Source organism: Mustela lutreola, chromosome 11 (genome assembly GCF_030435805.1).
Source record: "Mustela lutreola isolate mMusLut2 chromosome 11, mMusLut2.pri, whole genome shotgun sequence".
NCBI lineage: Eukaryota > Metazoa > Chordata > Mammalia > Carnivora > Mustelidae > Mustela > Mustela lutreola.
Window position 1 is genome coordinate 64,842,047 of NC_081300.1, and position 12,726 is coordinate 64,854,772.

Below are 12,726 nucleotides of genomic sequence, written 5' to 3' on the forward strand. Positions count from 1 at the left end.
AGCAACACTGGGAGAAGGGGAGAAAGGAAGTGTTACAAGCTATCATCCATCTTGTATAATAGAATCATTTGTTGCTGTTGAAAATGGAAACTAAAGGGCCAGTATGGCTTAATTTCTTCATGATTTTCTGAGTTTGTTTGTTTGTTTGTTTGTTTTAAATCCATGCCTTTCATAGCTTTATAAAAATTTAAATTTTTTTTTTTATTAGAGCAAGTGAGTGAGAGAGGACGCATGAGCAGGGGGAGGGGAGGGAGGAGCAGAGGGAGAAGCAGAGTCCCTTTTGAGCAGGAAACCCAATGTGGGGCTCCATTCCGGGACCCTGGGATCATGACCTGAGCTGAAGGCAGACACTTACGTGACTGAGACACTCAGGTGCCCCCCTTTCATACCTTTTTGACTGGGGCTGGCCGATGGTCAAAAAGTATGAAATAAATTTCATGAAAGAATCCTTACTCTACTGGGTGTGAGCCCCACTGGTATTTTCTGTCATGTATTCTATCCTAGTCCTCTTTAAAAATACTAATTTCAAGCCCACTAGTAAGTTATGGTCTAGAGTTTCAAAAACACAGAAGGATATTTAAGGAGCTAGTAATAGTTCTAGTGGTAAACAGACACTTAACTGAAACTTGGTCATTCTGTGTTTCTTCTGTAATATTCCCATAGGCCTACATACAAGAATTTTGAAGAAATGGTATATGTAGTATGGGTTTCATTGTTAACAATTATTTATCTTTCTGTTTGAAAATGTTTCATATGTGCCCAGAGGGATGCTTCTAGTGATGTCCACCAAATGTCAGCATGGTTTTATGGAGGTGGATGAGGCATTCCTTACGTCTTCCTGTATGATTTGAATTGTTTTTTTGAGAAGCATGTATTACCTTAGTAAAGCCAGTCAACTCATTACTTACTTAAAAAGATAAAAAAAGGAAAGAAAAAAAAATCTGTGGCTACCTTGGTAGAGACAGAAAAGCCCACAAAGGAGAGACTCGCCTTGCAGGTCCCACACATGTCCCCATGCTAACTCTGTGTCGGTCTGGTCTTTCCCTAGTGATGGCAGAGACGCCCATGCTCCCATCCTCCCTCATGCTGCTCAACACAGCCCATGAATATTTGGGCAGGAGGTCCTGGTGCTGCAATTCTGATGGGGCTCTGCTGCGATTCTACGTAAGTGCTGCCCTCTTGGCCAGGGCTTGTGGGGTGAGGGGTGGGGTGGGGTGGGTGGAGTGTGGGTTGCGATGGGTTGGCACCCTTGAGGCTTGCTTGCTTGGCCTCCCCCCACACTAGGTCCTGCTGTGCTCCTTTGATTTTGTATGTGACTACTGAGAGTTGCCAGAAAGTCAGAACTTGGTTCCCTTGTGCACCTGAGTTCAGGGGTTTTGGACCTGGCCCTGACCTACAGGTGGATTTAGAACCACTGCTCGTTACTCCATCTGTTATGTGTGTGTCAGGCATGGGGCCAGGTCCTGGAAGTAACAGCTGCATTCCCCACTGCCTTCCATTGAGTCCTGTTTGCCGGGCACGAGTCATATAAGGTAGTAGTCGCTGATTCAATAGCTACTTAGTAAGTAAATATTTAGTGAGTGCAAATAGCCTTCCCTCACTTGGTAGCTATGATCGACTGGGCATACTAAGGATAAGCAGCACGATTCCCATCCCCAAAACTTGCTGCTGAGTTACAGAGCATGAGAAGGGCACCCAACCCAGCCTGTTAATAAATGTTTAGTGGAACATGGCCATAACCACTCATCTACCTATTAACTGTGGCTGATTTGGCAATACAGTGGCAGGGGTGAGGGGCTCTGATAATACCGTATGTGAAATCTGAAATAATTACTGTGTGGCCCTTCGGGAAAAGGTTTGCTGACCTCTGCTGTATACCTTTTCAGTAAGCAAGCACACCCTCTGTACAGCTGTAGTGTGCCTCCCCAGTCTTGATCTTCCTCCTCTGCCCTATGTTTTCCCCATGTGGTTTATTTATCTAGTATGTTTATTGTGTACCTCTTCTCCACTGATACGTAACCAGGATTTTTGCTGGTTTTGTTCACTGCTGTTTCCCAGTACCTTAGCATAGCACACCTAGCCCATAGTAAGTGCTTAATACATCATGGGATGAATGAATGAATGAATGAGACTGAGAATATCTGTAGAGCTCAGGTATGTGTGAGGCTTGACAGTTTGCAGAGCACTTGTGCGGAGGAGGCAGAGACTTGGCAGGAGCCCTAGCCCTAGCCCTACCCGTAGATGCCTGTCTGCTCTCCCCGTGAGTTCTGAGGATGCTCACCTTGGTCAGCTCCACATTTCAGAACCATTTCTGGAAGAATCGTGCCAAGCTTAGACTATATTGCTGCCCAGGAATTGGCGACTTCCTGCTTCTGCCTTCGCTTGCTCCATTAGAGAGTTTGGAGACATTGTCTTCTTCCATAGGGTCCCCTCTGCAGGACAGTCAGTCACCCTTAGGATCTTATGCTGCTTGGAGGAAGGTTGAGAATGAGGTAGCACCTTTGCAAGCAGGTATCCAGCAGGAGCTGTGCTGAGGGGCCGCCTTCCAGGCAGGCAGTGGGGGTGATGATGGGATGATCCTACTCCAGGTTTTCCTTGGGCTGTGTCTTCTTTGGTGGAGCGTGAATTCTAGCTGCCAGTATCTGCCAAGTGAATTTGAGGGAGTGGAAGTGATAGGATACCTCCATGTTTCATTTCATATCTCCTGACTTTTCTACCCAAGGCCCAGCTTTTACATGCCTGCAGCAACTTCTCCTTTGTGGACTTGGCCTCTGCTTATTGACTGCCCTCTCTGCTCAGGGCCCTCTAGGTGGCCTCTAGTGATTTGCTTGCTCATATAATTTGCTCATTTTTCTGTTGGGCTTTTTTTCTTTTTCCTGTTGATTTGTGGAGTTTTTATGTACTCTGAATTCCAGTCTTTTGTCTGATACATATGTTTCACCAGTTTTACATGCCTGAGTGTGTGTGTGTGTTTTTATAATTTCTAGGCAATTTTATGTGATGTCTTTTAACTTAGTGTGTAGTGTTTGTTTTACAGAATTTAAATGCCAAATTTATTAGTCCTTTATGGTTTGTGGGGTTTTTGTTTTCTGTGTATGGTTTGTTTTGGTTTGGTTTGGTTTTTTGTACTTCAAGAAATCCTTTCCTCGCACAAGATTATTAATATATTCTCCTCTATATTAATCTTAAAGTTCACTCTCATTTTTCCATTCGGTCTTTATTCCTTCTCAATTTTTGTTTGTTTGTTTATGATATAAGGTAGGGATCCATTTTACATTCCATATGGGCAGCCATTTGGTTTGTACCATTCATCAAAGAGTCTGTTCTTTCTACCTGAATCTGTAAGGCCCCTTCCATCTTCTGTCCATATGTGTGAGGGTTTGTTGTTGGACTTTGTTCTTTACACTGATGTAGGTATTCCTGTGCCAGGACCATACTGCCTTTGAGAGAAACTGATACCTGCTGTGATTAATCTACTTACGGTCTTATACTTTCATGTCCCTTAATACGATTTTATACTTTTCTCCTTAAGCTCTTATGTGTATTCTGTTAGATTCATACCTGGGCATGATTTTTTTTTTTTAAAGATTTTATTTATTTGATAGACAGAGATCACAAGTAGGCAGACAGGCAGGCAGAGAAAGGGAGAGGAGGAAGCAGGCTCCCCGCAGAGCAGAGAGCCCGATGTGGGACTCGATCCCAGAACGCTGAGATCATGACCTGAGCCGAAGGCAGCGGCCTAACCCACTGAGCCACCCAGGTGCCCTGGGCATTATTTTTTTTTAAATTCCTGTTGTAAATAGATATTTAAAAGTTAAGTTTTCTGTTGTGTGTGTGTAGACAGATAGGAACACTACATTTTTAAAAAATAAGTTTCTCCTGTGCATAGGTCCTTTGCTTATTGCTCTTAGTAATTCTGGTGGCTTATAGATTTCTCAGATTTTCTGTGTGGACACTTATATCGTCCATGAATAACTATTTTTTCCCTTCCTTTCAATCCTTACAGTTTCTTTTTTTTTCCTTGTCTTATTGCTTTTGGCCTAGGGATTGGCAAAACTTTCCCTGTAAAGGGACAGATGGTAAATCTTTGAAGCTTCTGTCGGCCATAGAGGCTCTGTTGCAGATACTCAGCTCTCCCATTGCAGTGCAGAAGCAGCCATTGTCAGTATGTAAAGATAATATGTAAAAACTTGTGGATGCAGAAATTTGAATTTCATATGTTACAAAATAACATTCTTCTTTTGCTTATTTTTTTTTTCCAATCATTTAAAAATGTAAATGCCAATCTTAGCTTCTGAGCTATACAGAAATAGGCAGTGGGAGGATTTGCCCCCTGGGCCGAAGTGTGTCACCCCAGCCTTGAGCTCTCTCTCTTCTTTTGGGGGGGAGAATAAATTTTAAACTATTGACCCTTTCTTTGGAGATTCTACACCTATTTAGATTTTCTTTTGTTAAGCCAATTATATTTTTGAAATAGTGTCCACATAAGCGTAAAGTTGTTCATGAAGTATGCTTATGATTTAAAAAGTCTCTGTGGTACCTCTGGTTATCCCTCTGTTTCAGTGCTAAAATCATTTATTTGTGCTTCCTCTTTTCCTTTTTTATAAGCCAGTCTTTCCTGAAGCTTATCTAAATTAGCTTTTTCAGGGGCCTGGGTGGCTGGGTTGTTAAGCGTCTGCCTTTGGCTCAGGTCATGATCGTAGGGTCCTGGGATCAAGCTCTGCATCAGGCTCCCTACTGAGCTTCTCCTTCTCCCTCTGCCATTACTCCTGCTTGTGTTCTCTGGCTCAGTCTGTGTCAAATAAAGAAATCTAAAATAAATAAATAAATAAATATTTTCCAAGCTATCAGCTATTGGTTTATTGATGTTTTTTTTCCCTTTGCTTTCTAAGTCATTAATTGCCACATTAATACTTAGATGTAGGTTGTGTTTTTTGTAACTTAATTGTGGTGAAAGCTTATTTCAGCCTTCCCTCTTTCTTGTTTTTTTTTTTTTTTTTTTCCACATCTTGCTATCGTTAAGGTATTAGTGTTTCTAAGTTAAGTACAGGAGCATTGGAAAAAACCATGTGCTCAGCATCTTGTATAAGGTCATTCAGTAACATCTTCCTGATATTAAGATGTGTTTACAAACTTGTGTTTAAAAACCTGTGTGAAAAGACATTTGCTGAATTGTTTGAAAGGACACTATGTTTAAAGCATCCTTCGAGTAATTTCTTCCTTTTTTTTTAAATTAAAAAAAAATTTTTTTTTAAGATTATTTATTGGGGCAGTTGGATGGCTCAGTTAAGTGTCTGCCTTTGGCTCAGGTCATGATCCCAGAGACCTGGGATTGAGCCCCAAGTCAGGCTCCTTGCTCAGTGGGAAGTCTGCTTCTCCAGCTCTCCTGTTGCCCTGCCCCCTGCTCATGCATGCACTCTCACTCTCTTGCTCGCTTGCTCACTCACTCTCAAATAAATAAATAAAATCTTTAAAAAGTTATTTATTTATTTGAGAGAGAGTGAGCAAGAGAGAGCATGCACAAGCGGGGAGAGAAGCAGAGGGAGAGAATCCTCAAGCAGACTCCCTGCTGAGTGTGCAGGGCTTGATCTCATGACCCTGAGTTCATGACCTGAGCTGAAATCAAGATTTGGACGCTCAACCAACTGAGCCACCCAGGCACCCCATTCACTTCTTCCTTTTATGAAGATGTGTTATAAATTTATGTGTGAAACTTATGGGAAACACTACATGCTTATCTCCCCCTGAAATTGCACCATGCTTAAACCATCCCTCAAGTAACATCTTTCCTTCATTAAGGTCTGAGTCTTTTTCAACCTATGTGTAGAAGCATATGGGAAAGGCCTTGTGCTACACTGTGCTTGGATGGCCACTCATTGACAGTGTTCACTCTTTTAGTACATGTGTTGAAGGTTATGTTTCCTCCAAGTATGTTTTTAGCTGCATGCTCTAAGTTTTGACATTTGGTATTTGCTACCTTTATGTACTGATTTCTAATTTAACTGACTTATGTTCAGTGTTATCTGAGAGGATAATTTATTATTTCTTTGGCTATGTTTTGTGCTTTGGATATATTTGGGATATTATTTCTTTGGATATATTTTCTGCTGTATTTTTATATTTTATGCTGAGAGAGGAGTCATTCTCAAACTCCCTCAGCCCTAATGGGATTTACAATGTTGCATTATAACCACTTGCTTAATTAACTGCTCCTCTATTGGAATCTGAGCTTCTGGACTGTTTCACACTGTGCCTAGCATAAGGAGGTGCTCAGTAAATATTTGAGAAGCAAATGAATGGCCAACAAATAAGTAGAGAAGTTCCCAGAGGACGTATAATATCCCCTTCTAGCAGCTGGTAGATATTGACTAGGCATGTTGGAAGGAAGACAGTTTGGCAGGAAGCTCTTTAGGAGGTCACTGTCAGAGCTGGGCCCAGAACGGCTCCTGTGAGTAGAATAGGCCCTTTCCAGGAAACAGGTCCAACAGACACAGCTTCCTCAGTTCAACAGAATTGACAGAGTGGTGGTCTCCCTGGGGTCCCGCTGTGCCAGGGAAGCTATGGGCCTTCTCAGGCATCTCTTCCTGCCTACCACAGGTACGAGTTCTTCAGAAGGAACTCGCTGCGTCCACCTCTGAAGACACACACCCCTACAAGGAGGAGTTGGAGACGGCCTTGGAACAGTGCTTCTACTGTCTGTACAGCTTTCCTAGCAAGAAGAGCAAAGCCAGGTACCTGGAGGAGCACTCGGCCCAGCAGGTGAGGGAGCTGCCCCAACCCACTGCACCTGCCCATTTGCAGAGGAGTGGGGGTCAGAGCAGCAAGGGCTCTGAGCTCTCTCAAAGGACCTCAGACACATCGCTTTTGCACCAGGAGAATGAGGATAGTTGGACATAGTCTGATCACAGGAAAAGGATTTTCTTTCTTTTTTTAAAAAAGCTTTTTAAAAATTTATTTGACAGAGAGTGAGAGCTCAAATACAAGCAAGGGGAGTGGGAGAGGGAGAAGCAGATTTCCCACTGAGCAGGGAGCCTGATCTCGGATTCAATCCCAGGAGCCTGGGATCATGACCTGAGCCGAAGGCTGATGAGCCACCCAGGCACCCTGAAAAAGGATTTTCCTTGCAAAGACTTCCTTCACAGATGTTGCCTAATCATTCAAAAGTGTGGCATGGCAATTTTCAAAGGATTTCTTTTTCTAATTTGGGTAATACAAATAATTCATTAGAGGTTTTCATTTGTTCCTGTTTGATTTTCAGAGCAGTATTGGGTATATGACCTCACAGCTCATCATTTATTCTCCAGTCTTACCAGTTCTATCCCCTGAATAGGAGCTACTTGGGCAGGGCACCCACAGGGCACCATACAGAATACAGAACCACCCTCGTCCAGAACAAGCTGTGGGACAGCTGAGGCTCAACGAGAGGGTCTGTGGCCTGGCCACAGTCCCCACTCATGACTGAACCTACCTTCTGGCATGGCCACACGGGTTCACAGAGTGCGGCCCTCAGTTTCCAATATTTGTCTTTATAAAGGCCAGGCACATGCCAGTTTACTTGTGTGCTCTTTAGACATTTGGTTTTGGGGATTACAGTGGGTACGCACATTTGTAAGGGTGTACAAGTCTTTTTTTATACTCTAATATATTGTAACCTCATCTGTGTTGTTTCCATGGAAGAACTTTTCCCTTTCTGCTTTTGCCCTGACTACACTGTGATCTGCTTTTTGTCTTTTCTCAAGGTCGACCTTATATGGGAGGATGCCCTGTTTATGTTCGAGTACTTTAAGCCCAAGACCCTTCCTGAATTTGACAGCTACAAGACTAGCACAGTGTCTGCTGACTTGGCCAACCTTCTGAAGAGAATCGCCACCATTGTGCCCCGCACAGAAAGGCCAGCGCTGAGCCTGGACAAAGTCTCCGCCTACATTGAGGGTGCCTCGGCTGAGGTAGGAACTGAGTGTGATGGGACTGTGTCCTGTCATTTTTTTCCTCCAGCACTGCTGCTTATGCACCTTGGCTTCTTTCCTTGTTCTGTACCAGAGGTCAGGGCCATGAGAAGCCTAGAGTCTATCCTGTGCTAATATGAATGGTCCTGGTCCATTGGACCAATGGTCCAATTGGTCCAATGGACTAGCAGCATGACTGGTCACAGCTGAGACCCTGAATCCCTCTCCCTTATCCTTGGTCCTTCCCCTGCTAGGTACCCTGCCTCCCAGAAGGAGCCGACCCCTCCCCTCCAGTGGTGAATGAACTCTACTACCTCCTGGCTGATTACCATTTTAAAAACAAGGAGCAGTCCAAGGCCATCAAGTTCTACATGCATGACATCTGCATCTGCCCCAACCGGTCAGTGACCTGGGCATTGGGCCAGGCAGGGAGGGCTGGGGTGACTCCAGCCCAGCAAGCTCCTCACTGGGCCAGTTTGGGGTTTCCCTGCTCTAGCAAAGAGACCAGGGAAAAACAAATGAGAAAGTGTGTTTAGCACTCTGCAGTTTTGGGGAAAGGCAAGTTCTTCATAAAAAGAAGAGCAATGAAGTAGGCTTCTTTCTAGAAGATACCTGGGATGAGCGTTGGGATCAGAGAAGGTATGAGTCTGTTTGGATGCAGGCCAGCAGGGGAAGGGAGTGCCCCCTGCTTCCATCCTGTTGGTTGTATGCTGCTTCTTTTCCTGGCTGCCAGCCCTGGAAAGTGGGCTGATGTGTTCTACATGTCTTTAGTTATGGTTGTTTCCTTATTTTAGGATAAGGGCCCTACTCATAAAGTCTGGTTCATTTGATTGAGAGGGAACATTTCCTCATGGCTACTACACCTAGGAGGTTAGCCTTGGGTCAAGGTAAGATTTGTGTCTGAAGGGTCCAGAGTAGTATCTATAGGTAAGTACTCAGGGGCCAGGCCACAGTGGCTGCCCACCCTCAGGTGAAACTGGAGAGCTCCCCCTTGTCAGGATTCACCTAGCCTAGGGGAGGGATTGGGATCTGAATGGAGAAACCAGTTGACACAACTTCTGTAGCCTGTGGGAAAGGTTCTCCCAGAGCCCCCTGTTGCTCAGCCTTTGCTTTCCTCCAGGCAGGGAGCCATGTGCCAGTGGCCCTGGATGTCCTCTCTGGGGTCACTGTGGGCCAGTGTGATGGAGCAGAGCCATGCTCAGGCTGGCTGAGTGCTCACAGCTCTAGATAGTGAGCAGTCACCTCCTTTGTGCTGCTCTCTCCATGTCTAAAAGGTAAGGGTGATAAAACCCACCTGTCCGTGGGGAGGTAGGAGCCTGGTGTGGGACCTCTCACCCAGTAGCCACTTGGGCTATAAGATGAGGCTCGTGTTAGCTCAACTGGGCCTCCTTCAAACCTGTACATACACTTCTTCGGACGGTATCAACCTGCCAGGCTCAGCCTGCCAAGAGCCCTCCCAGGGAGGTGGGATGTGAGGATTGGCCCCAGGGCCAGGAGGAGCTTGGTGGCCCAGTCCTGGACCCCCTTCATTCCCTCCCTAACAAGCAGATGTCAGGGAAAACTTGGGCTCAGTCTCTTCTTCTGTGCTAGTTAGGATGGAAGATCAGATACTGGTTTTTTCTTTAAATCTTCTGAACCCTCTAGGTACAGGTGAAGCCCATGACAGTTGGGTGGATGGTGGAGTGTTCTGGCCAGTGTATGTTGGTGGTTCTTATGGGGAAAACAGAGTCTTCGAGGATGCTAGCAACAGCTTTTCTTGACCGGTCTTCATTTCACTATTTCATCTGCTCTGGCTCAGCTGGGATTGGGGCACCTTGGCCAGGTGTTTCAGAGAGTGGCATTTGAGGGGGCAAGAAAGGATTAGGCCCCAAGACAGCTCATCCCTCTGCCAAAGAAACAACTCTGGGCCTAGTGCTAGGAACAAATCTGCCCCACATGAGTAAAAGCCCAGCACGCAGGTTCTGGACACTTCCTCCTCCTGAGTGCATGGCATCACTGGCCCTTGGGCCGGCCCCCATTGTCCCTGTGGGTCAGCATTTCCCGAGTGTGGATTGTGTGCTGCTCTGCTAGAATCAAGAACCCACATCAGGACTTTGCTTTTGTTAACACATAGAGGAACATTTTGAGGTTTTGTGATGATGTGTCTGTATTCTTGGTTACTTACATTTGTGACTGCAGGTAGTAGTTTCCATTTTGGTACTCATGCAGGCGTTTGGCCATACACTGTAGTGTGGTCTTTCCCTCAAGGCAAGGGCAAAGGGGCTTGTGAAGGCACTCTGGGAGGAGTTAAGAGGGGAAAATCCTCAGTGTGGAAGGAGCTGGCCCTGGTAGAAAGTCCCTGATGGGGTTCCCACCGTCTGAGGGGAGCTTGACACCTCCTCCTGTGCTACCTCCTGGAGGTGATCTGAACAGAGCCCTGGACCCCCAGGTCCTGAGGAGGAAAGGGTACACTTGGAACCTCCACACAGGGGCCAAAGCCTTCATTTTTGCTATCTCCTGATACCATCTAAGCCTTTAGGGCTCTTTACTGCTCCTTTGATTGCACTTTCTCATCTCCAGGTGCCTGGAGTATGGTAGAAGCATGTGTGAGCTTCATAAGTTTGCTGTGTCCCTACCACACCTTGGTACTGTCAAATAGTCCAGGAAGGCAGTTGGCCAGTTTTAAAGTTTGTGTAGCAGTGGGTCAAGAATTGTTATTATTCAGGGAGGGTAGCATCTGTCATGTGATTACTGCCTTTTCTGTTGTATACTCTTGCACTCAGAAAATTCCATTCTCCCAAGTGCCCAGAAATCCTCTTAGCCTTGGTCTCCATCTCAGAGAACCTTTTGCATTTTCCCTACCACTTTCTTTCAGGCGATCTCAGAGCACTAGGGTCTTAGCCATCCTGTGGTTCCCCCGCTCTCCATCTTGCTGCTGGGAACTGAGCTGGAGAGGGCAGAATGTGGTCAAGGTGCCAGAGGGAGAACCATGCAGAAGCTGCATGGCTGTGTTTTCGGGGTCTCGGCTGTGCCATGGCTTTGGTCAGTGAGTGTGTTGGTGGCAGGAGCTACCAGTGAGGGATTAGGCAGCAGGATGGGAGCCTTCCTATTGTCTTGGAGGAGCAGTGCCTTATAAAGCACCCCTTTTCCTTCCCATCAGAGGCAAGGAAGCAAAGGGGAGCAGAGTCCAAGAGCCCACCGTGCATGTGAGCACAATTTGGGCTCAAATTGGTGGGGATCCTCTTAGAACACTTACTGAGTGCCTGTGAGGTGCTAGATGACCTAAGATTCAGGTCTTGTGCTGTCCCAGCAGCCCTGCTCTCTTGAGGTGGGTTTTCTCCTTTTATTCTTTTAGATTTTTATTATTATTTACTAGAGAGAGAGAGAGAAAGAGAAGGAGCAGGAGGAGGGGCAGAGGGAGAGGGAGAAGCAGACTCCCGGCCAAGCAGGGAGTCCCATGTGGGGCGCCATCCCAGAACTCTGGGATCTGACCCAAGCCAAAGGCAGATGCTTATCGGACTGAGCCACCCAGGTGCCCCATTGCGGTGGGTTTTCTTAGCCATATTTCATAGCTCAGAGACATGGAGTCGCTGGGTGGTGGAGCTGGGCTCTGGGCCCTGGCCTGGGAGACAGGCTCCCACAGACCTGGGATCGCCACCCTGCAGGCTATTGTGTCTTCAGTGCTGTAAGGGCAGCAGTGTATTTACTGGCGCTTTTGTTGTGACCACAGGTTTGATTCCTGGGCAGGCATGGCTCTGGCCCGGGCCAGTCGTATTCAAGACAAGCTGAACTCCAATGAGCTGAAGAGTGATGGGCCCATCTGGAAGCATGCCACACCTGTCCTGAACTGCTTCCGGCGGGCCCTGGAAATTGACAGCTCCAACCTGTCCCTGTGGATCGAGTATGGCACCATGTCCTACGCCCTGCACTCCTTTGCCTCACGCCAGCTGAAGCAGTGGAGAGCTGAGCTGCCCCCTGAGCTTGTGCAGCAGGTGAGGAGGGGTTCTGCAGAGGGACCGCCATCCCACCATCTGACTCAAGTGCCCTCAGGTGGCAAAGTTCTGTCCTATCCATTCCTTGCGCTTGTCCTCACAACCATGCTGGGAGCTCACAGATGATTCTCCTTGTGAGACTGAAGCTAACTATGGTCAGTGACAGTTGGTCCTTGGTCTTTAGACACCTAGTCTGGTGTGGGGGTATTTGGGGCTAAGGTCTGGTGATCTGGCTGGTGAGCCATCAGTTTCCTGGCAATGGAAAGGCCGGGAGGGGTGTTGGCCACCAGAAGTAGCTGTCTCTTCCCCGTTCCTTCAAAGGAAGTTCTTGAGTCCCTGTAAAATTTTTAACTCCGTGTTGGGAATTTTGAAGTCTGTCTTGGTAGGGAGTTCCCCTAGTGCGGGTTGCTGGGTGTCTGGCCTGAGGTCTCTGTTGAGCAGGGCACCCTTGGCTCCTTGAGATAGAAGTGAAGGAGTCCCACTGACATCTTTAAGGCTGGTGTGGCAATAAGATGGCATGGTCCAGAAGGGATTCTAGGAGAGCAGAGTGCTAAAGGGCCCTGTTTCTTTCAGTGATTATATGTGGTCACAATCCAAACAAGATAATGGCCTTGTTAGTGCTTCCATTGGATTGTTATGGGAACTCAGTGAGAGCAGCCTGGTCAGTGAGACTCTCAACTATGGCTGTGCTGCCATCCTGAAAGCCCCTCCATCCTTGAGTTTAGGCCCCTGTTTTCATGCCCTGTCCCCTACCCACCGGCACCCATGAGCCTTCAGAGGCAGGTCACAGGCTTCCAGAGTGCTTGGCC

The 12,726-nt window shown here is 46.6% G+C and overlaps 1 protein-coding gene across 4 annotated transcripts in view; it reads left to right on the forward strand.

The window, feature by feature from the left end:
* CABIN1 (calcineurin binding protein 1) overlaps positions 1-12,726 on the forward strand; it is a 153,678-nt gene that overhangs the window by 50,570 nt on the left and 90,382 nt on the right. For all 4 annotated transcript variants that reach the window (XM_059140630.1, XM_059140632.1, XM_059140633.1 and 1 more), the window contains 5 exons: positions 1,049-1,164; positions 6,598-6,759; positions 7,740-7,946; positions 8,201-8,346; positions 11,656-11,917. In XM_059140630.1, the coding sequence (XP_058996613.1) occupies positions 1,049-1,164; positions 6,598-6,759; positions 7,740-7,946; positions 8,201-8,346; positions 11,656-11,917 (893 nt within the window). The remainder of the gene's footprint in view (positions 1-1,048; positions 1,165-6,597; positions 6,760-7,739; positions 7,947-8,200; positions 8,347-11,655; positions 11,918-12,726) is intronic.